General features: G+C 46.6%; 1 protein-coding gene across 1 annotated transcript in view; it reads right to left on the bottom strand.

The window, feature by feature from the left end:
* Nucleotides 1–26,458, bottom strand: part of side-IV (sidestep IV) — a 62,558-nt gene extending 36,100 nt beyond the window's left edge. The window contains exon 1 of the mRNA XM_066745777.1: nucleotides 25,608–26,458. Coding sequence (XP_066601874.1) covers nucleotides 25,608–25,776 — 169 coding nt within the window. The 5' untranslated portion in view covers nucleotides 25,777–26,458. The remainder of the gene's footprint in view (nucleotides 1–25,607) is intronic.
* Nucleotides 26,459–27,351: the final 893 nt, after the last annotated feature.

Raw genomic sequence — 27,351 nt, 5'->3', positions numbered from 1 at the left:
AAAATCAGAGCTCCATTTCCACTCGAGCAACTTTCCTCGCTACGATCGTTTCTAAGCTTTTGAACTTTTAGCCTGGATGTACGCCACGGAAACTTTGACGCTATGACGCTATAAAATGGATTGCTGGCGAAGCGAGAGGTAAGAGATTGAACGAGGAAAAATACCGTTACTACCGCAATAAATATATTATATCGCGGTAAAAATAACCTACCTATAAGATCTATTGCTTTTATTATGACCAAACTTTACTTATCTCCAAATACCTGGCACTAATTTCCTCTCTCTCTCTCTCTCTCGATCCCATGCAACCCTGTCCCTTTTCACGTATGTACGCGCCGCGAAGGACTGAAATTCCCTTTGGACATACTCATCGATTTTTTCAGAGAAAAAACACGGAGCAAAGCTTTCAAACAATAGTACACGCTCGTCGAATATTGCAACTTGAACTATATATTGGAGGAAAAAGGTTATTACCAAGCTTTACGATCGTTAGTTCGCTTTTATTCCCTTGGACAAGCACTTTGGAAATTTTGCCATTTTCGCAGTATTTCAGTGATAAATTTCTACGGGGGAAAATGGTGCGGAATCGCCATCTTGGTACGCTCATCCCACGCCCAGGTCTGAGGAATGAATTTATGTCGACGAGAGAGAAAAGAAAATGATGGAGAATCCAAACACGGTCTAATTCATTTCTTCGCCTCGAATCGAGATTCCTTTAACTGCGAAACCAACCTTCGCTTTGTTACCGTTATATTTCGATAGAGAGAAGCCTGCCTCTGACAATTACCATCGTCTCACCCCCCTCCCCTCCCCCTCCCCCCACTGCCTCTTTCCACTCTGGCTCCATGGCCAGAGAAATCTTCTCTTTTTCCCCCTTTACACACACACACACAAATGCACACGAACGGATCTTTCGCCGTGGAGGAGCAGAGTGCGGGACTCGCCAGCGAATCAAAGTGAAAAAAGCCCACGACCAATGATAAATAGGTGAATTATTTTTCCGGCGAAACATTTATCCAACGACCGAGCAACCGCGTGCAATGGGAGCTCCCCATATTACGAACGGAGCAAAAACTTTTGTCAAAATTATTTACTTAATTTGCATAATGTTTTGCGCAAATTTCTCTACATTTATCAACTAGCCTGGCAAAAGTTTAGCACACATGTGTGTGTGTGTGTGTGTGTGTGGAACGGAGGGCAGTAAATTGGCCGCATTTATCTCTCGGTTGCATTTAAGTGTCGAACTCAAAATTCACGCAGCTGGTGTTGAGGCGTGTACCTTCTCTCTGGCCTCTGTCTGGCGCGTGCATCGGGACATACATATACGTTATATATATATATATATATATCGAATTGCAAGGTACGGTGGGCGCTAACCAATGAAATATCTTCCGGTTGTTCGGTATCGTTCGAGGATTTGCCAATGGGAATTGATTTAGTTCCGTGGGAGACTTAATCCAGAAGAGAAGCTCTGCGCACCCACGCTACACCAGCCTGTTTCCCTTGAAATCGAGTGATTGGAAAACTGGCTGGCAATCTATATATATATGTAGCAATACGAAAGCTATATCGACCAAACAAATTGCAAATCTCTCTCAATCTGCAAAAGTTTGCTAAAGTAAGAAAAATCTATATACATCAAGGTCGTTCTCCTATACATTAAATTCATCATCAATGATTTCTGGCAGTTTCTATATATATACACGTCTACCGTTAAGAGCCGTGAAAACCGACTGAATCTAATTATTATCGGTATCGCGCATTGCACGCATTGCAAGTGGCATCGCATTTTCTCTATTAAATGACGGGGCAGATTAAATGTAGTGGTAAACTCGTTTAAGACCGAGTATGGTTCCTGCAAAAGCGCTAATACGTTGAATGGAGTAGTGGTAGTGGTAGACGGCGTAAACTGGAAAACGGGAGCGAGAGAGTGGCTGTCGGTATCCCCTTTGCTCTCCGCGTGTATTGTACGGTACAGGTACGCCGTGTAGCGAGAGAGCACACTGCAGAAACCACTGTACAGAGCTCGGGCGCGATAAGATTATTACGAGGGAGGAGGGTCGCGCGCGGTAATTTGGAAATGCCGGCCAAAAAACGATTATATCGCGAAACGTGGCTTGGAAAGCGTCCTACTCGTTATATTACCAACATGTACACGCATATATATATATATATATATATAAATATATGTGTGTGTGTGTGTACGATTATTACCGTTTCAACGAGTCTGATTCGCTGCGATATCGATGAATTCAATGATACGCTACGTTTTCAATGAGCATCATGATTATTATACGAACCCGCGAATTTCGAATAAAATGGCAACTAGCATTTCGCGTTCGAGTCTATAGTCTCCAGAAGCTATAGTAATAAATTAAATGGAACACTGATAAATTCTCTCTCAATATGTGTGTCTGTGTGTGTAGTAGTTTTTTTAATCGAAACTTTTGGACTCTGTCAATAATAATAATAGAAAGCACGTGTACGGACGTAGAGTGTATGTGTATACGTGCACAGAGTCCGGCAACTGATAAAAGCCTGTTAAAATAATGCTTTTTGACGGATAAAAAGATCGTTGAAACGAAATTTGCGTAATCCCGGCCATTCGCGTGGCATAAAAGGACCGGAAAATAAAGTAACGAGATAATTCAGGGCGAAGACGTAACGAGGCACGTTACGTAATTTTTGCGCGGACAAAGTCTCAGTGTTGTGAAAAGGTCTCTAATTACTCCGGAGAGCAATACCACCGTGCATAAAGCGCAATTAATCCAAAAATGCAAGTGCGATACAAAATGCTCGCCGTTATTACTGCAACGGTGTTGTTACAAGAGGGCTCGCGCAAGTGTGTATATATATTATATATATATATATATAGTCGCGTGGACAATTTATCAGGGACGGCAGAGCACCGTTCCCGTACTGTTTCCTAGCCAATGAACTTGCGTATATACACTGTCTCAGATGAGATGTACCACACATTTTCTTCTTTTTTTCCACGCAATTCCACTCTATCTTGTTTTCCGGACTAGACAGAAGAGGGTGAAGTAAAAAGAGACGAATTTCCATGTAAAATAGAAAGAGAGAGAGAGAGAGAGAGAGAGAGAGTATACATATAGTGCAGGAGCGTTAGTTACCAAGCGGGTGTCGCCTTGGGCAATTTTTCGGCTTTGCTCTGTTTTAAAACTAGACTCGCAGCTACAGAGAGAGAGAGAGAGAGAGAGAGAGATAGGACGAGAGGACCATAATAAATGTTGGATAGAGTTGGAAGCTTGGCAAGTGTCTCGGCGAAAGTGTCAACTCCGGCATGACCAGCCTGTCCTTTGGCTCATTAATCCAGATTCCCTTTCCCTTATCCTGTAAATTGGGGGCTTCCAATTTCGAGAAGGTAAGAGAGAGAGAGAGAGAGAGAGAGAGAGTCGGCTATGTGTCAGAGACTAAGGGTGCGCGTTTAATTATCCAGACTCCTCGAGAGAGTAGCAGAGACGAGGCTGTGCTGCCCTTTGGATTTCCGCTAGCCGGACGTCTGAAAATCCTGTTACAGTTTAATTGTTAATTTAGCAGCTCCGCTGGTCGCGCCAGCTCTGCAGCCTCCGCACCGAAAACAATACTCCGCTGTTCGCAATCGCGTATATAAAGCCGAGAGTACGCTGTTCAACCACCATCAGCATCGCCGCTGCGATGCTGTGTGTAGCGCTGCCAACTCCTTCTCCCACCCCCCCCCCCCCACCCCCCCTCACCACCACTTTCACCAACGTCGTACCCACGACGCAACGACTCCGAGCACGAAGCACGCTTCGCAAGTTTCCTTCAGAGTTTCAAGACGAAGCCTACAAAGTTGACATCCATCCCACCCTGGCGCACAACTACCAGGCGATGCCTCCGAGAGTATATATATATATATATATATATACATGTACATATATAGCTTCGCCGCAGGAGAATATGTCAGCCGTTGAATGGCTGACTGGCTTCGCACAACGTACGTGCTTTCCACTCTTCTCTCGAGGAGCTCTAGCTTCAGCAGGTTGAGTATGGAACCTTCGTTAACGGTCACTATATACCCTGAAGATCTCCATCGTCACCGTGAAATCCCGTCGCTTGGCCTACTTCGATACGCGTGGGACTACTGTGTACGTTGGTTGGACTGGTTCACGTGCCACGCCAGAGAGTCGATCCGAATATCTCGCGAACCCTTTCGATACACTCGAGGAGGTCGTTCTCGGTTGCACCCCTATTGCGTTTCCATTGTCGAGACGCGGTGTTACATATACCTTGAGATTCTCCCGTTCCACACACTGCAGCGAGCGCACACACACAGGTATAGGCTAAATTGCCCCGCATGCACGCGACTAGAAAATCCGGTGGGTTCCGAGAGGAAAGCCGGCTGAACTCTGCAGAGTGTGTAAACGCGTTTTCCTTCGAGTCAAAAGTGAATCGATATCTTATAAATCGGCCCATTACGTCGCGTTTAAAGAGAGATAGGACCTTCTAATTTCCAGCGTCCAACCAAGCAGAAAGCCAGCAAACGTGACCTTTTTTTCCGTCCGCTGCCAAACTTTGTTCAAATTGAAATTCTTCCGGTCGAGGTACCTCCCATTCTCTCAGCTGTAGAACTCGATTGCTCGAATAATCAAGCTCCTTCTCTCATCCGTATACGAGCTGGATTTATCAGGGTTATATGTACTACGTACTGCCGGATGTCGAGGAGCGGATATGCAAAATTTACCAAACGTCTTTGTGTATAGAAGCCCGATTGAAGAGCTTCGTTCTCTTTCAATAAAAAAATTCTACAGTTGCAACTTTGCGGGCTTCTTCGTCCATTCTCCATCCCTCTCTAATGGCGCACCGATAACAATATGGCTGTCATAGATCAAGGCCCTTTTACGTCAATTTTAGTATCAACCGTGTCAACCACCTGCGAACGTTTGTTCGATTCCGTCGAGAGAGAGAGAGAGCCGTGAAATAAAAACAGTACGTCCTTTTCTCGAGAATACTCTGCGCGCTATACGGATATCGCACAGTTATATATCACGCTTAACACGTACATTCGCGAGTATAACACGCAGTATCGCGTGGATTTTATACGTCGCATCGGGTGCAGATGGAGAACGAAACGTTTATTCCTTCTTTACCGTGCTATCGTGACTGTATTTTTCGCCAGTTACATATTTCACATTGAGGGGTATTAATGGTATCAACACGGTTCTTCGGACGGTGGTCCCCCCGCCTGGACTCGGCTCCACATTGTGTATGTGCAATTTGAGGAAACAATGTGGGGGGGGGGGGGGGGGAGGGAGGAGGGGGTAGGAGCAAGCAGTGGCACATCGCTATATATACACACACTATTAACAGCAGAAACAGCAACAATAATAGAAATAGCGACAAGAAGCGAGGGAAGAAAAAGTGATGAAGAGGGTAGAGAGGTAAAAAGGGGTTGTTGAAGGGGGAGGGGGGGGGGTGTAGTCGTGGCAGTGAAACAAAGGCACTCGAGAGAGCAGTGATGCGCTGCAAGCTCCGTCAAGCTCCTTTGGCGCAAGAAAGCTGCTCGGCCGTTCGTTCAGGTGCCGTTCCACTGAAATTAATAGATCTCCTTTGAGCAGTCTTTCGCCGGAGAAAGCTGAAAGAGCCACGATAAACAACTCTGAAACGCCGACGGAACGCTATATCGCCGCTACCATCGATTGGAAATTGATGTCGAGCTTTCCCGATTCTCGCTGGCTGCAATACGATTTTTCACCTTTCCCTCCTCTTCGGCTTCTATACCTGAAGAGAGAGAGAGAGAGAGAGAGAGAGCGACGAACCAGCCGAAAAGTCCAGGAGAGTTGGATCGGAACCAGAGCATCGGCTCGACTCTCCGGCCCATTCTCCATTCACCAGGCGAACTAATCTCGCGTATCTGCACCCCGGACAGAGTTGCGTATAGTCGTCCTCGTCCTCATCCTCGTCGTCCGGAGCGCGCAAGGATGATTGGAAACGTGAGTTTCTACTTAAATGGCGATTCAATCCGCTCCCGTAATGCGCGTCCACCCTCTCTCTCTCTCTCTCTCTCTCTCTCTCTCGTATGTACACACACTGAGACACTGTGTCTCGTGTGTATGGAACGTCTCCTCCCTGGATATAACCCCGTCCGATACAAGTCCTGCTCCTTTGCGCGACTGATCTTCTCCGGAACCACCCTTCCTCTTTGCCACTTTATTAATTCTCTCCTTGGTTTCCCTTGCTTTTACAACAACAACAACTACTACTACTACGGTACTAGACTTTACTACTCATTCATTAACGCTACGGCCACTTTGAATTTAACTTTTGGACAAAATTTGCCTTTCCCTATGTATATATATATATATATAAAGGTAGACTCTAGAAACAGCACTTGTAAGCATACAAGGTAATACAAACAAAATACGTTATATACAATGACACGATATTATATTAAACTTATGAAACAATTGTATATACGTAAAGGTTCGTGCTTCAGCGGTACGTGTATAATAATGAAATTAATGCAGCATTTTGAATAAAATAATAATTTTATTCTTCGTGCATTTCAAAGGAGTTAATACCGTGTAATTACTCTTATTGTTGTTTATCCCGCGTGTATGCATAAATATCGAAACGCAAAGTAATATATTTTAATGGTTGATTCGCAAATCATTCTTTTATATAGAAATTAATCGCGTAATTGAATTATTTCAATGGCGAGATTCAAAAGTATACGAGTATTGCACGATTACAGCGTAGTAAAAAAGATCATGAAAATGCGAAAATGCCTCGATAAAAATAAAACGAGATAATCTAAAGTTTTTTTCACTGGAGCAGGGAAAAAATTACTCTAGCGTTATATATGTATACATATACGTATAGGATAAAAGGGAACGTGCAAACAATCATGGGAATCTATATTGCATACGCGGATCAATCGAATTAATTAATTGTGTATATATATATATATATATATATATATATATATACAGAAATCGTTGGTTAAACTTTTGAATGAAAAAGAGAGAAATGATATATATAGAGCCCCGTTGAAGGAATTTTCTTTATTAAAAGCTTATTGGGAGAGTTTTTCCAGCACGATCCTCCTTAATTTTGTCGAATTTTCTTTCGGTGCGAAAAACGTCCGACACCACGCTGGTACGCGGTAGACGAGTCTAAGATAACCGTATACGGCGAGAGGGTAGTTTTTCGAGAGAGACTCGAAAGTGGAAAGCCAAGGGATTCGCGAACCCGTGGCAGAGTTATCAGAGATGACGAAGCACTCCCAGGACGGTCCTTAACGTTTTCTACAAATCCCCTCGTCGCCCCTCTCCCCTCTCCCCCTCCCCCTCTTTCCGAGAGTCGAATCATGACTAGCCGCTCTCTTGCACAGCCTAGCTTCCAACTAAACCAACTTTCCAAAGAAGAAGCGTTGTTTCCGAGTTGCGTCTTTTTCTTAACCGTCGCCAGAAGCCTCTGGTGCACAAGGACAAAATTTCCAGCCGAGCGTAAACACGGCAGTCCGTTGATATTACGATGACACTTAAGAGGCTTGTTTATCGGCACTAAATCCTGCCATCGTTTTTCAAAGTCTCAACAGTTTTTAGGAGGCGAGAGATTAAAAAGTTCACTGACCCCCCCGCGCCTCCTCCGCGTCGGATGGTCTTAAATTACAGCCTTGCGACGTGGTAGTGGTAGTATATAGTAGGAGCAGGATGCGAGGAGCGGGGGAGAATAGCGATTGAAGAGTTATTTCATCGTGGAAAGAAGTTTCTTAACGGAGAATCTACCGTAATCCCGTGACAGATCCGTACGAGGAAGAGAATCCTTGCTGCTAATAAACAGCTTCCCAGGCACGTCGTTATTACGAAACATCTCGTTACGAGGATCAGGAGGATAGCCGAGGTCGTTGCAAGCTAAATTATCTTCTCGCACGTTTTCGGTGATTCATCATTCCAGGAGACAGTCTCTTCCTTCCGGTCTACCGTGTATTTATATATATATAGGTACACACACACACACACACACTGTGTAGCGCATCAACGCCTCGTTCCACAACTTACTTTAATGCGTAAAGTAACGATCGACGAGCAACAATGTTTTTCTCAAATCTCATTCACGAAGGGAAACTTCTTGCTGGCTGCAAGAAGCACGCTTTCCCTTGTTTGTCCTACACACAAGCTGCAGCGACGAAGGGACGAAACTGATAATTCATTTATATACACGAGGAAAAAGGAGGGAAATTCGCCGTGGTACTCGCGCAATGGCACGTATCGCAACGTATATACGATAATAAAGTGAAGCACTGGCGATTCGATGCGCACCATATACACACTCGCATATAATTATACCTCCGTCGTACATTTTAATCGAGTATAATTTTAAAAAGACCGCGCATCTCCCATTACCCAACGAATTAACCGCGCGAGGCGTGTGCGTGCACGCTCCCCCCGTTCGACGTAATTAAAATTATCTACATTTACCGCGAAGCATCAACGCGCAGGCGGGATACTCGTGTGTGTGTGTGTGTGTGTGTGTGTGTGTGGAGGAGCCATAAAATTCAAGCAAATACCATTTATCGTGAATTCGGAGGAGGATTTACGGGACGAGTAAAGAGATAAGAGATAGTTTGTGGTATAAAGAGAGCGAAGGGAGTTTTCGCAGGTGTCCGCTGATGAAAAAGATCACAAAAGAAGCTGCGAGCACGGTTTTTCGATGAAAGGCACGTCTCGAGTGCGACGTTCGTGGAAGCCGTTACCACTTGTTCGTGTTTCTCCCTGTGCGGCGGAAGGTCGCAAATCGTCCTTTCGCGGCCAGCCCGCCTCCTGCGCTCAATGGTTATCGGTGACGGCTCGGAGAAATTTATGTCAAAGTCCCCCATTGGAGGAGCCCAGGCTCCGACTTGGCTTATTGCATACGGGAAAAACGATGGATTTTCTCTCTCGCACGGTTCATCCTATATATATATATATATATAAGCCAGCACGTCACGCGAGGTTGGCGTAGCCTCATCGACATCGGGTGCGACAAGGAAGAGGATTTCCGGTCTACACGTGTGGTACCACACACCCATATATGGAACGGAGACTTTTGGACGGAGCGAGATATCGATAACGAATCGGATCGTGAATCCACTAAATGTGCATCGTCCAATCGTTTCGAGTGCCATCGACAGGAAAAGAGCATCGGCGGAGCTCTGCGGCCTAAGATGCGGGCAATAGCACTCTTCGGTGACCTTCCGAGTAATAACGGAACGTCAGCCAAGCTCGTATAAGCTGCTTGCAAAGCTACTTTATACAACGTTCGGACAAACTCTCGTGACGACGTTCGTGCAGGCGGGGCGTATCATGGCTTTTGCCGCGCGCGTATATGGGCCGCGCTCTATAGCATAGCTTCTCGTCGTGTGGCAACAGCTTCCCGATTATTTATGGAAGCCGCGTGCTGAGCATACGGCCGGTGTGCTATCCTCTCGCTCGCTGGCGTCGTCGCCGTCGCGCTCGGGGAAACCGCCATTGCTCTCTCGCGGGGGACCGGCAAACTCGGATAAGTAAAGAGGAGGGGTGGGGGGGGGGGGTGGGAGGTGGAACGGTTGCTGCCTCCAGTCCGGATAAATAGATCGTATATTTTCTTCCGGAAACTCGATTCCATCGGAAGGATGCGAGATGCGAAAGTAATGGGCCAATAGTCGGACGCGTGCACTTTCCGAATACCGACAAGCGATAACGTATGTCCACTTGAACGTTTCTTCCAAAAGACATCTCCTACCTTTTATGTCGAGTGAATTTTATTTGGATGCCGCGCGCGACCTGACGATACGGTAAACCGACAAACCAATAGCGCGGATTCCGCATTTTCCTCGATTTCCTATATATATATACTAGCTGCTATATACCTTCTTCTTCTTGTAATATACTATATAACGGCTGCTTTGAACGTAAAATTGAAGAAATCTCTAGGTATTGATAAATATACGTGCTGTTCCAAGGTAAACGACGTTGATCGGAGAAGGTTAATAATTAATCTGATTTAAGCTGCTATATGATTAATGTGAAAGCGTAAGAATATCATACACGCGTGCATGAATGGAAAATGCTACGGGACGACGTAAGTAATATTGCATGTAGCGTGTATGTAATATGGTAAAAGGGTTATATACAGTTGGAAGATAATTTTTCACACTGATAGAATTGGTCGCGTTTGATCGTAAAATCTGTCACTGCTGGTAGGATGGAGTATTAATAAAGGAGTTCAATGGAGTGGGCTCGGCAATATTCGTACTTTTACTCCTGCGACACAACGAGGTTCTATTCAAGTATAGCTTGGATAGAGCGGTATAGTGATCCGGTTTCGTGGACCGCGGACTCTGTGGAGTATAGCAAAATCGTACGGGCGAATCGGGATGCTGGGTGTATAAGAATCGGTTGAAAATTCTCGAAAAAAACATTGCTGTTGCAGGATTTCAGCGACGAGTACACATATGTAGTCAGTTATGGCGCGAATAGGGTCGAGCGCGGTGAAGAAGATCGGCCTCCGGCAGACCGGCGACCAACGGGCAAAGGGCACAATGGGCATGGAATGACTGCGGCTCGAATTGCTCGAAAATGCGTAAACGAGTCGTGTTTCCCGGTTGGTGTGGTGGTACTGCTTTTCTCTACCCACCCCCCCCCCCCCCCTCTCCCCCTCTTTAATACCAAGCATTTCTCTCTCAACGGCGAATCGCAGTGGCGTGTGCTTGAAACACGAATCTGATATTATCGCCGGCTGCAATTTTGCCCCGTAGTTACCGAGGCCAGCCAGCCAGCGGCCAGGGTACGAAAAGGGGCCTCGATCGATAGGTAGCAAGACGAACGAGCCCGGCACTCGTGATTGCGCCGGCATGTTAATTGGCCGACACTAAATAATGGCTCCACCCGATACTCCAGCAGCGAGCTCCCCCGTGTGCAAAGACAACGCGAACCCCTGCAAATTAATTTCACCTGCTTGCGATTATATATCCGCGAGCGCGACAATAACGGTTTGTCATTTTCTTACCGTCGGACTTTCCCCCGGCGCTGCTCCGCACCGCTACACGTGTACACGCATGCACGACCGATGTGTCACCTGGATATACCCTTATACGTGGCGGACCGCGCGCACCACTGCGCACCGATATTTCATCGCTCTCACTTTTGCCCTCTGCTATTTTTATCACGACTCCTCCACCCCTCCCCCTCCTTATACTCCTCGAACCAACTCCTTCCGCTCTCCTCCTCATCCTCCACGAAAAACACAGCAATGGAATCGTACGCGTTCTCCCGTAGCCATTCTCAATGCTTTTCAATTACAGAAGCTTCGCGTCGGGTTGTTATTTTCAGCTGTCAGGAGGCTGAAAGTGATTTACAAATTTTTCGATTCGTCCATCGTCCTACACTGTGTATGTGTGTATGTATAGTATATAGGTGTGTGGAGCCGCACACCGGACGAAATCCACCGATAAAAACTTTATCGAAAAGTTGGCAGTGGGTGCAGAGATCGATAAATTTACATAAGCATACAAAGACTCGTTCGATACTTTCTCAATTGCTCGAAGAAAAACTACTTTGCGCTCGCAACACTTTGATAGCGATCGTTTTAAGCCATGATCGTTCCATTTGAATTTGCGGCACGCTTCTCGCGTGCCACTAGCAGAGCTTACGGTAGACGAAGCGGAACGTCTGAAGAAGAGAATTAAGGGTGGTTTTGTGGGATGCGAGGGGAGAGGGGGGGGGCCTTTGCTGGAATAGCTCTAGATACACACGTATACTGTGTGTGTGTGTGTGTGTGTGTGTGTGTGTAAAAGGGAATGAAAGATTAATAAAAGCTGGGCAGAAAGGAGAGAATATGTTGAAACGGGCAAATGATTCGCTTCCTGATCACTCGCGGCTTGGTCACGAAGTAATAAAAACGAATGAAAAATCCAGTCTCTCCAAAGCCTCTGTGTGTATTACGCGCGGAATAAACCGGTCGCGCGCGCGGCGGCGGGAAGGCTCTTTTGTTAAACGGTCACGCCTGGGAAAGAGTTGTATGACGTAGCGGAATTAATGGAAAACTAAGTACTCGAGAAAACTCGTTAATAACGTTTATTCAAATGGAAAGGTACATTTGACAATTTTAAGTGGGTTTTTGATGCGCGCTGCCAGCCATCGGCTCAATAATGCAAATGACAGTGATTAATACCGCCACAATAATGCCGGGCGCCAGATAAAAATTTCCAAAGCTAGCGAGCGCGCGCGCGCGTGCTCGGATGAATAGAGCGAGCGAGCTGCGCACGAGGGGCCATTCGGTCAAATTGTTAGCAGAGATCCAAGCGCACCGTTGGGGACCGGTGTGAGCTCTGCTGTTTCCGAAATCTCGCTTAATCGATGCTCGCGCGACTACCTGCCCGCGCGCGGTACCGTCCCGATGATTTAGAGCACGCACACACATGTATATATAGGCGCGTATGGAGCGGGAGAACCGTCGAAATGGACGAATAGTCCCTCCCCCCCCCCCCCCCCCCCTCCTCAACCACCTCTCTCTCTCTCTCTTCATCGGATGGATCAATGATAAAACCAACTACCGGCCACACACTATACGCTCCATGTAGACGCGCACTCACACTACATATCCGAGCCATAACATTTTTGCTTTTTACAATGTCAGACGCGTACACACCGATATCGAATCCTTAATTCATATGCGACCCACCAAACCCATCGTAATTCGTTACAGCTATTTCACCATTACTTGCATTTTTTCCACCTACTACTACCACTATATATGTGTGTATATACAGCATCACGCGCAGTTTGCAAGTTTTTTTGGCCACCGTCTCTGGTACACTCGCTTCGAAACTCAAACTTTATCTACTTTAACGCGACGAGATGAGAGCGGGCGCGCTCGTTCTCCGTTATACCACTACCACTGCAACGTTGATGGCGCAGTGCAAGGGTATATACATATATATACGTGGTGAGAATGTCAGCAAATTTTTAGGACAAGCGTCGACAGGAAAGAAAGCGGAGAAAAGCGATCGAGGCACACGTGTTCCGCACTTTACTTATAATGTCTATACGTTCTTCGCTTATCTATATATATATATATATATATATATATACACACACACAGGCCACCATGCATTATATACATACACACGCGTGGGGGTGTCGGAAACGAAGCGTGAGCGAGAAAGTAATATCCGTTATTTTTTAAGTTGCACGATCGAGCTGCGGATCTCGCGCGAAATTTACATTTTACATCATAAATACAACGGAATTGTAGATACGCGATCGGGACGTAACCCGGCCGGGCCGGCCGATGGGAAGGGACGCGATCGCGCTTTATATTTGCTCTGTAAACCGAACGGTCGAAAACGCTGCCTGCGACTTTGGATCACGCGAGTTTATACGCTCGCTCCAACTGGAATCTCTTTAAATAACAGTGTGGGCTTTTTACAATTATAAATCCAATCTCGCCTTGATCCCTCGCCTCCCGTAATACGCGCATCGGCCTGCACCTAAATCATTCGCGCGTGTATTACTTTCCCATAAATATATATGCGCAAGTTTATCACGCGCACTCCCACGTACACCGACGGTCATTAATTAGTCGCAATGGAATCGCGCGCGGACTTTTGCAAGATTCCTCTGTACTCGGTAAATCACGGGAAATTAGTCGCAACGCTACGTACGTATATTTACGCGAGGCAAACATTTTTCAAAGCAGTCTCGCTGCGCGTTATTGGAGAAATTCGCTGTAAATATCTGCTCCGAGTTCGGTGAACGACTGGTCGTGCCACGCATCCGAGCAAAGATAAAAGCGGCTCTCGGCGAGCGGGACAAATCCGCCGCACGGATTTGCAGCTGCTGTGCAAGGTTAACCCTTTAGCCATTTTTTCAAAGTGCGTACATGTGCTTTTGGCACAAATAACAATTACGGTGGAAGAGCAGTTATTGACGATAATAGCCGAGCGCCGGACAGAGACGGAGTGATCGATGCCACGCGGCGTAATAATGCTCGCTTCGGTGGCAAATAAAAAATTGCGAATGAGCGATCGAATAAACGGTACGTGTGTGATCCGGCAAGGGCGACATTGGACAGCCGCGAGCGAGAAAAACTCTACGGAGAGCGACGCACACACACACACACACACGCGCGCGAGATCCAACGCTAATGGCCACGATACATCAATCCGATAGGGTCGAAGCGTGATTTTCATTCGATCCGATACAATGTACTCCCCCCCCCCCCTCTCCTCCCTCCTAGTCTCGCGCCTTTCATCCCGGTCCTTCTCAACTTTTTCAGCTCTCTACTCCATTTCTCTCCCCCGTCGAAAACCTAATCAAATCCGAATTGTGTCAGTAAATAATTCCCAGTTGACTTTTTCGGAGTAATCCGCACACGGGAGGAATGGACAAAAGATTCTTTCGGAACGGTGTGTATGTGTGTGTGCGTGCGTCCGTGTGCCGCTGCTGGTGGTGGTTAGAGGAGCCAAGCCGTGCACGCGCGGTACTCGAGAGTTTTTCACCGACGAGGTTCGTACATATATATATATATATATATATATAGATTTCAAGAGAGAGAGAATGCTTTAATCGCTTTTCATTCGGTACAATCGATATTTGGACTGCATCAGAGGCTATATACGTATACGGATATCGAGCCATCCAACGCTAGACTTCCATCTTTCCGTGGAGCATCGAACTCTCCAAAGCGGAGGCTAGGCGAAGCATATGCTAATGTCGAAATCGTATTGGTGGATTTTTACGAGCTCGAGAATAAAGCGAGCTCGTCCGTCTGATCTGTCGAAAGCGAATTCACCGCGAGATTAAGCCCCCTCTTTCTCTCTCTCTCTCTCTCTCTCTCTCTCTCTTACTCCTGCGACTCTGGTCCTCTCCTCGGCTCCTGATCAATCCCTCCCCCACCCCCCCCCACCCCAAAAACCCCCCCCATAACGTTTTAATAAAGCAAAGCTCGCGTCTCCCGGTTCCCGCCATATCGCGTCCATATTACATTAGCCGCGGGCTTTTCGGATCTTTTTATTAAGGTTATCGCGTAACGAGTACACACGCGCGCAACGATACTCCCTCGAATTCCGGAATGTTCCGTAAATAAACACGAGGTGCACGCGTATACCGCGTTATAATTACCTATTAAGTCGGGCACGGCTATGCTCTTTATAAGCAGCGTGCGCGCACCCTTTTAACACGCGGGATAGAGGGGGGGGGGGGGGGTTGTGGGATACGAGGAGAGATAGCCGAAGAAGAGTCGAGCTTCGGAGAGAGAATCCTTCGTTTGCGCATGCGCAACGACGCGCGCTATACCCAGAGACGATCGTGCTATCGGATATTCGCCGTGAGAATTATCATAGCTGGAAGTTCCCTCTCTCTCTCTCTCTCTCTCTCTCTCTCTCTCTCTCTCTCTCTCTCTCTCTCTCTCGTGCACGCGAAACCGTATAACCCTCGGTCACAGCGAACCACGGATTTCCTATGTAGCGCCGCGGCTGCATCCACCCCGTGTGGCCAGCGGCTCCGAATACTGTGGAAGCCCGAGTAACAGGATTATTTATTAACTCTCTCTCTCTCTCTCTCCCTCTCTCTCTACCCCGAACGTACACACAACACGAACGCTCTATATTTGCTACGACGCGCAAGTAGCGTATTACAGTAGAGTCCACTCGAAACGCAAAGCGTTACCGGAGCCTGAATCATCCTCTCGACTCCAAAGTATTCGAGAGAGGGAAAATCCAGCACCGAACGCCATGGCTTGGCTCCTGCATCCCTCCTCCCCCCCCCCCTACTCCACCCCACAAACTACACCTTTTTTTTCCCTCCTCCATTTCTACCTTTTCTTCCCCGGGATCTCATGAAAGGAAAATAACTCGTATAAATGGAGATGACGGGCTTCGCTGGATATGTCCAGCGAGAGAGGGATGGATCAGTGCGAGAGAGGATCCGGCCGGAGGAGAGTATAGAGGAGCAAACGCGCGAAGAATGGAACGGTGCCAATGGATCTACCGATTAGGGGTGGAGGAGGAGGATGAGGAGGAGGAGAGGGGAGTAGGAGACGTTTGGCAGAGCGCAGGCGAAGAAGAGACGGAATCACACGCGGGAGCAACGCAGAGCTGCACGGGGCCTGGGGAAATAGACTGTGTAATTAAACGGCATAATTTTAGGGTATCGGAGCTTGGTATAGTTCCGTGTGTACCAGCTGTTGGCGTAACGCGCCAAGGAGGGGAAAGGGAGGGGGGGGAGGAGGAGGAAGAGTAACAACCGATCGGTCGAATCCTCTATTAATTAGAGACTAATACGGTACTTCGTTAAAATTAAAGAGAGCGCGTGGTCCTGGTCGTGCTGCGGATTGAAACGGTCGACGAACCAGTTGGATCGCTGCCAATCGCCGGAATCTCTCTTCGAGGTCCATCGTCCTCCAGCCTTCGATCCGTTCAGCTCTCTGCCATTCTTTCTTCCTCTCTCTCTCTCTCTTTTCCTTCCTTTTCTTTTCTTTATTTTCCCTGCGATCTCTCCCAATTGCCCGTAGTCTCCCTCTCTCTCTCTCTCTCTCGCTCATTTTATCTGGTTCTCCCCCTAACGCCCAAAAAGAACCTGCGTCAGCGACGAAAATTTCGCAAAGCCGTTTTTTCTGCAAAAGTCTCCCCATATCTGCACCAAGTTTTTCTATCAGGGGAAGAATCAATATACGCTTTATTGAAAAGAACCGCTTTGATATTCCTTGAAAAAAAGAGAGAGAGAGAGAGAGAGGCAAAGTATATATATATATATATATATAGCGTTCGACTGAAATATTAATGCTATTATTTCTTGTTACGCAGGAATAAAGATTAAGATCGGACAGCATGATATATTTTTCAATTATTCAGCTGGAAGAAGAAGCAAGCATCTTTTTTGTCGAAGCTGCTTTTCGGAGAAGAACAATGAGAGAGGGTTTCGTGCGATTAACTTTGGCCATAGTGTGCATGGCATCATTAATTAGACTGATCCGAAAGCGAATATTAATACAACGATATATATATATATATATATATAACAGGGCTGGCTAGGCTGATTAGGATCTCTTCTCAAGGTGCTTTCAGGCTTTTGTCAAGCTTGACACGAAGCGAGACCATTGGCCTTGCTATGAACCCTCGCACAGCTCCGTTTAATCTTCTCCACCTACTTCGGTACCGTCGAGGCTCGAGAAAGATCGCGAATCGAGCCAGTACTCGTGGAACATCTCCTCTCGTATATACCACTCTCTCTCTCTCTCTCTCTCTCTCATCTTCTTCGTTCCATCCAGAAATATTAATCTCTATTATCGCAAACAAATAAAATCTCACCCACTTTCCTACAAACTTTCTATGCTTAAATTACAAGTTTATCCCGACTTGTTTGCTAGAATTAAAATCAGAAAGAGAGAGAGAGAGAGAGAGAGAGAGAGAGAGAGAGAGAGAGAGAGAATATATAACGTAAGTATATGGCTTTTGGTGAAACAGATATGCAAAGCTATTAAATGGATTACGTCTACACATAAGAGTTGGATAAACAACGATATTCCAACAGAGTCTGGTAGGTGTACCGTAAGTTTTGGTCAGTGTTCGGTTGCAATTATAATTATGCATGAGAATAATATAAGAGCGAGGTTTTCGTTGGCGGAAGTGGATTTCATTGGCTTAGGAAAGCCGCAACGAGGCTAGAAATCTAATATCCATGCGAAATAAAGTTGTACATACATGTGAACGTGTATATCGCACGAAGGAGAAACGGCGCGGTAGGCGTGTGCACACAGACTGTCCGGAGAGAGAGAGAGAGAGAGAGAGAGAGAGCTGCGTTATTGATATTAATTGACAAATGACATTGGATAATCGGGACATGTTCGGTGCGTGTTTTGGCATGGTTGATTCGTCAGGGTAGTCATCGTCGTCTAACATGCTCTCCCACGAGTCTCGCTTAAGATCGGATAACGGATACCGAACGAGGCTGTACCATTAACTAACATGACTGTCACTCTCATGGGAACACGAGTAGGATTACCGTAATATCACGCGACTTGCAGCTGAATTCCTCGTTCCAAGGACGCGCGAGCGCGCGTACGACACAGGAGACTCTCGGTAGTCTCGTCGTCTACATATTCCGACTCATTGCCGCTCGCTCGCGTCACCTTAGCTTCGGGCATATTTCAAAAGCTCCTCTTCGATTTAGTTGACGGCTCCTCCGTCCCTCTACCATGCAGAACTATCCGATCCCCGCAAATTCACCGAAAGTCTCATTACTCCTTACGGAGGAATAATCAAATCTCTTCTCCCCGTGTAGGATGGAGAGCTAAATTTTCCGCAGAGGAAGAATTCCATTTCCTGATTAAAACCAATAATAAGCTTATCAGGATCTCTCTTTGCCATCTGGCTAAGATCGTTTGGAGGAGGGAGGTGATATTCGATCGTGCCCCTTCAACCTCCTTTATATATATATATATATATATAGGTATAGGTGTATCGAAGCAAGAGTATCGCGTATCCACTATAAAGGCTATTGGGTCGTACACGGAATCTTCTACTCTAAGCCTCGGCTTCTTTGCCGAACACGGACAAGATTTTCATTCCTCGGATATTGTTCCGCGACGGTTCATAAAAACATAAACGGAGAGAGAGGGAGAGAGAGAGAGAGAGAGGAACGCGTCCGCGTGCGGTAAGAGAGCAATCCGAAGGAATCCTCGAATGTGATTCCATCGCGATTTTACGTCTCCTCATCATCATCGGTAAAAGATATCGCGTGGTTCCCGGAGGTTTTTCCTCGAGATTGTTGCAGTGTAGTACGGAAGGGGCGCGCGCGCGCGGCCATCAGGAATGGTGCTCGGGATAGCCGTTCTTTTATTGGGGAGCTACGCGAATCGATCTCTTCCGTCTGTCGTTGTGCTTATATATATATATATATATATATACGAGAGCACCGCGGTACACACTGTATATACGTATGTGTAGGTATAGAATTTCAGATCCCTCGGATCTAGCGATCAACTGTCGTGCCTTATTTACGACTGAAAGTTTTCCCTCTTTTCTGTATCCATCCAGCTTTCGCGCGACAAAAAAATATTTTAGCGCCGCTAAAGAAATCATTACATCGAGTTTTACGATGTGTGCGTGATATATATAATTCGAAACGCAATCATTGCAGGAAAAATAACGACATCATAAATCGGTGCACGGCTATGGCTTTAAATCGTAAAAGAGCGTGAATCACTCGTTCGATTCGCGCGCTCTCTCTCCTATATATACGCGTTCAGCCTTTGTGTGTGTGTGTGTGTGTGTGTGTGTGTGTGCGAGTCTCTCTCTCTCTCTCTCTCCCCCTTTCGATCCGAACGATAGTTTGGCGGCGCCTTCGAGCCGCACGGTGGGAGTGGCCAGTTTCCGGAGAATGCTTCGGGGTACGCCAAGGTACGAGAGACCTTGTGCCTTAATAGACAAACGATTTTCCATACGCGAATTGAATCTAAATGAATATTTATGAGACGGAAATTCCCAGCGAGGCAAAAAGCAACCGGCTATTAACCTTTCGCATATTATATTTATATTTTGTGTAATGTGTGTTTATTATTATTATCATGTACGCGCGGGCGTGTAGTGTGTATGTGTATAGGGGAATATTTAGGTCCCTCTCCAGTCATGTGGACGGTGCCGCGCGCGCGACCGGCCAATTCTCCATTTTCCAAAAATAACGACACAAATGGACAAATTCCATTTTTAGCCAATTTTTAGTCGATGCAAATTACCGAAGCAAAGAGCGAATAAATTTGGTACGAGCACGTCGAAAGATATTATTGACAGAAATAGCCAAGCGTCAATTAGGCAACCAGCATACTCGATGGTATTTTCAATTAACACAAACAGGCAATTAGCATATACGCGCGAGGATCAATGGGACTTGTATACTCGTGAATAGCGAAAGTTGACAGGGTCGAGCGAAACAACGAAAAATGGAATGAAAAAAAGGAAACAATGAAAGAGGTATAGGCAGAGCGAGAGCTCATGAGGGAAGGAGGGGGGGGGGGGGGGAAGAGAGTACACGAACGGTCAAATCTATATTAAAATATATAGAGAATATTTTTGACAAAAAATTGCGTGGGACGGAAATAAATGACGCGAGAATGATTAATTAAAATCTCACCGAGAGTATATACGTATTAGTAACAATTCCGATGGGTCAAGATAGGAAATGGGATATTATTCATCGTCGGGTCTCGGAGCGAGAAGCAGCATCTTATGGAAATATTCCTTTTAGACGGTAAACTCGAATGGTCGGTTTCTCTCCCATCCTTAAATAATAACTCAAATTGAGAGAAAAAAGGGGCAAAATTAACGTTGCTGGGAAGAGAATGCTATTTCTAGTAAAGCTTGGCAAATGTGAAAACAAATTCTTAAGAGCTTTGCATAATAAATGAGTAAAAAGGCCATGAATGGTATACAGGCGAAACGAACCACTCACTAAAATTAAATTTTTATATTACGCGAGAAGAATGGAGGGAGGGTGAGGAAAACTGGCAAAGGAAAATAAGTGAATAGTACGAGGACGAGGACGAGGACGAGGAAAGGACTCCCAAAGAGAACGGCCGCGATTCCCTTGTAATGTACGGAATACGCGCTACGAGCGTCAATTTGATCTTATCTCGCCAATTCGTGCGCCCCACGCCGCCTTTCCTCCTTCTGCTCCGTGCCTTTATTATTAATCTTCTCCACGCGCCTTATCTTCTTCGCTCGACCCTTTGATAATTATCTGTGCGTTATTTAAGCATAATCGAGCATTATTCCTCCCGTATCAGTAATGACGTCGACGCTTTCGCGTAATTCCTTATAGTCATCCATCATTAACGTTCCGCGAGAGTCAATGGGAAAAACACCATTGATCATGCAGAATTTACGATTGATCGATTATTCGTCTATCGCGATACGGGAGAGAAGAGGCAACATTCAGTATATATAGCTAATATATACTGATGGAAAAACTATAGCTTCGATTTATATATATACACGCGTACGTTCTCTTATTGGTTTATAAAGGTGAGCAGCAGGATCTTGGCCACGTGTAAATCGCAGTAAAATGCGGAAACGCGTTCGCGCAGCAGTGAAAAGTTGTTTCGACCGAAAAATCACTACCGATAATGACGAAACTGCGACGTAGGAAATTTGCGCGGAATATGGCGGCGAGGTAATGTGATTTCTCCGTGTTTTCATCCGTATAAAACTGGATATACCCATAAAACGGCTCGTCCGAAACATTCGAGTTTGCCTATAAACATGGATGCAATGGCAAACGATGCATCAAAGACTCTTGGTAATTCGTTTTTAGTTTTTAAAATAACTCCCAATAGAACTATTTCGAAGCTCGACCGTGTCGGAGCAAATTTTTTCGAGAAATATACGATAAACGGCACTCGAAAAGGTTCGCTCGCTTTCAGAATTGGAAAGACTTGTGCTTCGATAAACGATATACAGCTTTGTAACTCTATTTCAAATGTTCTATCAGAATGGAGAACATTGATATTTTTGCTACGTCCAACCCGAGTCTGATTGAAAAGCGAATAATTTTTTCCCCTGATAATTGGCCGGAGGTGCGTGCCAACGTTGGGAGGGAGGGATGGGCTGATTCGTAACGCAATGAAAAATTTGTTGGCATATAATTAAAATGCTCGTGGGTAGGTAAAGTTGCCCCATAATTACCATAGATATATAGACTTTATTGTTTTCTCGATATATTTAATCTTTCTAAGCTTTAATAACAGCCTTGGAAAAAACTGTGAGTTTCTAAATTTGACCTTTCGTCGCGATCCCCTTCGAGCTTGACGGAATTAAACGTTACTAATATACTCGTATACACAGAATCACAGCATTGGACGAACCAAACGGACGATGAAAACGTTCACTATATATAGACAAATCTAGCCTACTTATATTTCAAAATAAAGTGGAATTGGTGAAAAAGTTAATTCCAGCAGAATATTGATCGTTTTTCTAAAAATTATGCAGCAATTGAATCTCGTTGTGTCGCGAAGGACAAGGTCGAGTCGACCCCTCGTGAAAACCGCGCGAGCATACCTTTAAAATAGAACGGTGCGAATCCAGTCCGAACGGTCATATTTTAGTCTGCTTAAATTATACTACAATAATACGATACTCTCTCTCTCTCTCTCTCTCGTTCAAAAGAACCAAAATAACTCGAACATTTTGATACCGGCGAAATCACGAATGAATCAAGCGATAATGTCCCATTTACATGCACAATTAATACTTAAATTCACTCATTGGATTAAAACTATCGTTTCCTTATTCATACGAGTTAAAATCGATAATACCTTATATATATATATGTAACTCGTGCAGAGTATCCTATATGCTTTCGACAGATTTCTTTCGACTTTCCCTTATCGCGTTTCGCAAAATAAAAACAGCCGGTGAGATGTTTCGGCGCTGGTCGAGCGTAGAAAAAAAATCTCGGCCATTACACGAGAGATATTTCGCGGAGATAGCTGGGATAATAAAGGTTGAATACTAGAAAAGCGAGGGTATTAGCGTTGGAAGCGGCACGCGAGGGTGCGAAAGTTGCAAAGTTTATCGGCGTGTAAATGGGAAAACACGGAGCATCGCATCGGCGGGGCCGCTGGGATGCTTTTGCTGCGAGGAGGATGAGGTGAGAAAATGGATATGCAGTAGGCGAGAGATATTGCCCGGAGGTGACACGTGCAGGCCAACACGTGTGATGAGGCGTCTTTCGTGCAGACGCGCGCCGTTGCTGCTCGCTTATTCGAGGTATGCATCATGCGCGATCTTATTAAACGCGCGTGATTGTGCCTCGCTGCTCGATAGATCCTTCCTACATTGCCGAAGAGAACCGGTTTCGCCATTTCTTATAACCGACGTCCTTCCCCGCACTTGGTAATTTAGCAACGACCTTCGGAAGGGTCGATCGGAACACTCGCCCGATTTAATTGCACATCGCACTTTCTTCATCGTCGCTCGCGCACGATTCAGCAATTCTGTATAATAACACGCGTATATATACACTTGCTTCAATTATATCTCGACAGAAATATATGCAACGAGAGTCCAGAAAACTGAAACGTTGCTACTGGGAAATTGGAGTGACGATTGCTTTCTTCGAGCTTCGAATCCAATCCACGATAGATTCGCGAACAATTCGCGCTCCTCCGGAGATAAGATACACGATTTTGCCAAATAGAACGAAGAGAGCATACTTTGAGCAAAGTCCTGTGCAAATTATCATAAATGGAAGAGCGAGAGTCGAAACACACGAATGGAACTCGTTCGTCTTCCACTTCCTCTCCTTCGATCCCGTCACCCGCGGATGCGAATGACGGACGAGCAGTGTCGTTACGCGGATTTTGTGGTCATTTTCTAGATATCCCCCCCCCCCCCCTCCCCCCTCCCTTCCCCTTTTCACAGAGATCGCGCGGAAAAAAATTAATTAGCACAAGCACTCGCGGCGATAGCAAAACTGTCGTAGGACGAATTTCGTGATACAGCGATGATGCTCGAACTTAATCTCGGAGATTGAGATGGAGGAGGGTCGGAATTCCACAGGCGTCTTCCGTTTCGCGGCTGATGATATATATCCATTTATATCAAGCTGGCTTACATTCGCTTCCCTCGATACGCGTCCACGCGCATTTTCGTATGTATTTATGTACATGTATGTAAATAAATCGCTGCATCATCCTATTATCGTCATTAAGGCTAATCTTTGATAGCTCGCGCTCTCAGCTTCGCCTTGATTAATTCGTTCCATTCGATATTTCATTGCTCGACGGACGGGGAGAGCACGAAACAAATCCACTCGTGTGCACGTTTGCCATATATGTGTGTGCACACACACACGCGCGCAGCAACAGTATAACCCGCTATAAAAGCACGGGGACTTTGATGCGAATCAAATCCAAGCGAGCACACACAATCCTATAAGTTGGCCGAGCAGTGTGATGTGTATATATATATATATATATATGTATATATGCTAAGCGTGTTTTTTCTCCTTCGTTTATACGCACCGCTACTTTCCTTCCCATTTTCCGCGGCAACACCTGTTGAAGTAAAAGTCAAACAGAGACCGGGGAAATATATGCCGCGGGAGAAAAGCAATTCGGCCTGGTACAGTTTTGTAACGAGAATCGCTAATTACAGCGGTAATTAACTGGCTTCGATTCGGAACAATGGGAACGGGACGTGCGGGACGCGGACGTATTAATCTGACTGTACAAATTGCACCACCTAACGCATGACCTCAATCTCATTTATCCGAGGTGTTATTTTGGCTGCAGCAGTGTCATCCTCTCTCTCTCTCCTATAAATTTCGTTAACACAATGTTTAATAATCAGGCCAAACATGATAACGTTTGCAAATTCGACCGCAGTGGAGCGTGGTTTTGCGGTTTCTGCCAGCTGATTCAAAAAGCACCGTTCGATCGTTGTATACATATACTCTTTCTCGACGAGGATGCCGCGCGCGCGATGGTTTTAACATACCTCCCTCTCTCTCTCTCTCTATTATGCAGTATATATATATGTGTGTGTGTGTGTGTGTGTGTGTGCGAGTAGAAGAATTTTCTAACCCTCGTACCCCCGAGGAAGCCCACAGTCCCCCTTCCATCTAACAAAACCCTCCATCGTTTTAAATCATGCAACTACGTTTCATTAGAGTATAAAAGCTCTTAATTATCCGGCGATTATTCAGCGAAGATTGCGACCAAGTATTACTGAAATTCCTTTATCGAGGGTTTAATCGCGAAATATTATAGAGCAAAGTTCCATAAACGAGGGGTAGGAATCACTCCATAAATTTTGCAACAATACGAATCGGGGTCACATTTCTTTGGAACTCTCCCGCGACTAGCGTTAAGCCAAACTTTACTATCGAAATCCCGATTCTTTCTCTTCCGCAGAGTCCCCTGAGTAAGACATTCTTTTTTATCGTTCAAACTATAAATTCAAAGAGGGTTTAGCGCCGTGGTTTAATTAAACTGGCTCTCAGCCGTCATTCCTTCTGTGCGGAACGAACCTTTTACTTGCTACAAGCGGATCGATCCGATAGTTTTATTCCGCTATTTTACTTGTGCTGCACTTTAAACTAGCCGTACGCCAAACCGCTAGTCCGCGGCCAACGTAAATACCCGTTCGAAAGGTACTTTGCGTATACACTCGAGTGTTTACTTAAATCCAAACGACCAACTTGATTCGACGGGTCAGTATAGTCCGGAGGCTCCTCTCTCCTCTCTCTATCTCCCTCCCAATAGGGAATCCCGGATATAACGATGTATCCCTGACACGTACACTCCATCTCCCTTCGCGCTTTCCTCGCCCCATCATCGATTTTACGTCCGAGGTTTGCACTCGAAGGGACCGGACGGAGACGGGATAATAACAACCTTCTCTCTCTCTCTCTCTCTCTCTATGGGGAACCAAGAAGGAGTGAACGTTGCGATGAAGGAGGCTGCGACGAACACGAGGAAGAGACGAACGGCAAAGGATCCCGCAGCTCTCTCTCTCTCTCTCGTGCCACTCGAAGCGTCAAATCCAACTTAATCATCATCCACGCAGCATTAATATTGCGGACTTGATCGGAACAACTCACTCGGCACATCGAGATCCGATATGGCTGACAGCTGGGAGTACACGAGGTTGACTTCCGGGAAGGGTAGCAGCAGCAACAGGAGCAACAACGGTGGCAACGGTGGTTGCAGCCAGAGACCAGCCGCTCGCCCCGAGCCGCAACGACGGCGCATCGTCTTCGCGTTCGTCATCCTTCTTCAGCCTCCGCGCGAACAAATTTATCTCACTCCGCTAAGGATCCAGCCAGCAGATTTCTCCCCCACAACTATATTATACCCTTGCTTCTCTTCATTCACCCCAAGCACTCTGCGCACACTGTCGACGACACTCTGGCACTCGCGTCAACACATGATCGCGCGTCCCTGAAATAGAACTGCGGAGGAGATGCCGAAGAGAGAGCGCGCGCGCGCGCGCGCGATCTTCCCTCTGTCTCTCCGGGCTTTTGTGCTCCCTCCGCGCGTCGTAACTCGGAAGCGTATAAAAGGAAGGTCCTCCTTAGAGCGGCGCGCGGTTCTCGAGAGGTGCCACGCGCTGCCGGCCGCGGTGGCGGCAGCCGCCGCCGTCGGACCCGGCACAGCGGCCGTCGCCGGCGCCGCGACGCCAAAAATTCATCGCGATTCGACCACACCACCCGATCCCGCGCACCGACCCTCGATTATCCTTATTCTTTCCCCGATGATCTTCCTCCTCCCATACCCCGCACCTTATTCACCCACTCGTCAATTTGCACCAAACGACTGCGTGAGACCAACGGCACGCGCGCGCGCGCGCGCGCTCTCTCTCTCTCTCTCTCTGCCCCTCCCCCTCTCGCGAGATTATGCGTGATCGCGGAGAACGCACGGGAAGACGCGACACGCAACAACCACGTCGAGTCCTGACCTGCGGCGGCTCGCAACTGAAGCCATTGAAGCCGAGACTCGCGAGAGGGACTCTCGCCCGACGATCGGAGCCTTTCGCCCGGCCTCGGCCCTCCTCGGCTCGCCCCTTCCCAACCCCGCATCCCCTCCACTCGCTACCCCCCACAACGAGCTCTCGCTTCTCGCGCGCGAGACCGCCGAGCTCGCACCCGCAACCCTCCACTCGCGCACACCCAAAGATCACTATGATTTACCGACGCGGCTAATGAGTCGCCATAATCGTCGCGACGCAACCCCGCAACAACGCGCTCGTCCACGTCTATCGTCCCCCCACTCGATTCGCCGTCACTCTATATAATACGAGAGAGAGAGAGAGAGAGAGAGAGAGCAACGATGAGGCTCGACCCCGACTAGGTTCCGCAAACTCCTCGTCCATACGGCACCACCCTTTGATCCTTCGTGCATACGTGGCACTTGGTCTCACTCGCCCGGCCACCCGACTCTCGCGCGCGCCAACTTTTCGCGTGGAACGCGCGACCAAAACTTTCGAGCTATCGATACGCGTTTACGCCGCTCTTCGAAATAACATCGATATTCGCGTATACATATATATATATAGGGCCGTCCGCGTGACAGAAATACTTTGCAAACTCTCGCGCATCGATAATTTAACGCGTAAACTTTGTGGCAACGGGGCACGCATTTCGAGTGACGTAGAGGAACATTCAAGATACTGCATAATTCATTTTAAATGCGGCTGAGCAACGAGGTCCTACATGACGATTTATCGCCAGAAATGAACTAATATTCTTCTCCTCCCGTGTTATGAGTTAAGTTAACAACACTATATTACATCCTTCAACGAATGGCCCTTTACGGGCTTTGGGAAGTTGCGAAAATTCACGAGTC

Source organism: Prorops nasuta, unplaced genomic scaffold (assembly GCF_024137725.1).
Source record: "Prorops nasuta isolate Cenicafe-Biocafe unplaced genomic scaffold, Cenicafe_Pnas_1.2 PNAS00083, whole genome shotgun sequence".
NCBI classification, from domain to species: Eukaryota; Metazoa; Arthropoda; class Insecta; order Hymenoptera; family Bethylidae; genus Prorops; species Prorops nasuta.
Note: the sequence above shows the minus strand (reverse complement) of the source record. Positions and strands in the feature narration are given on the sequence as shown.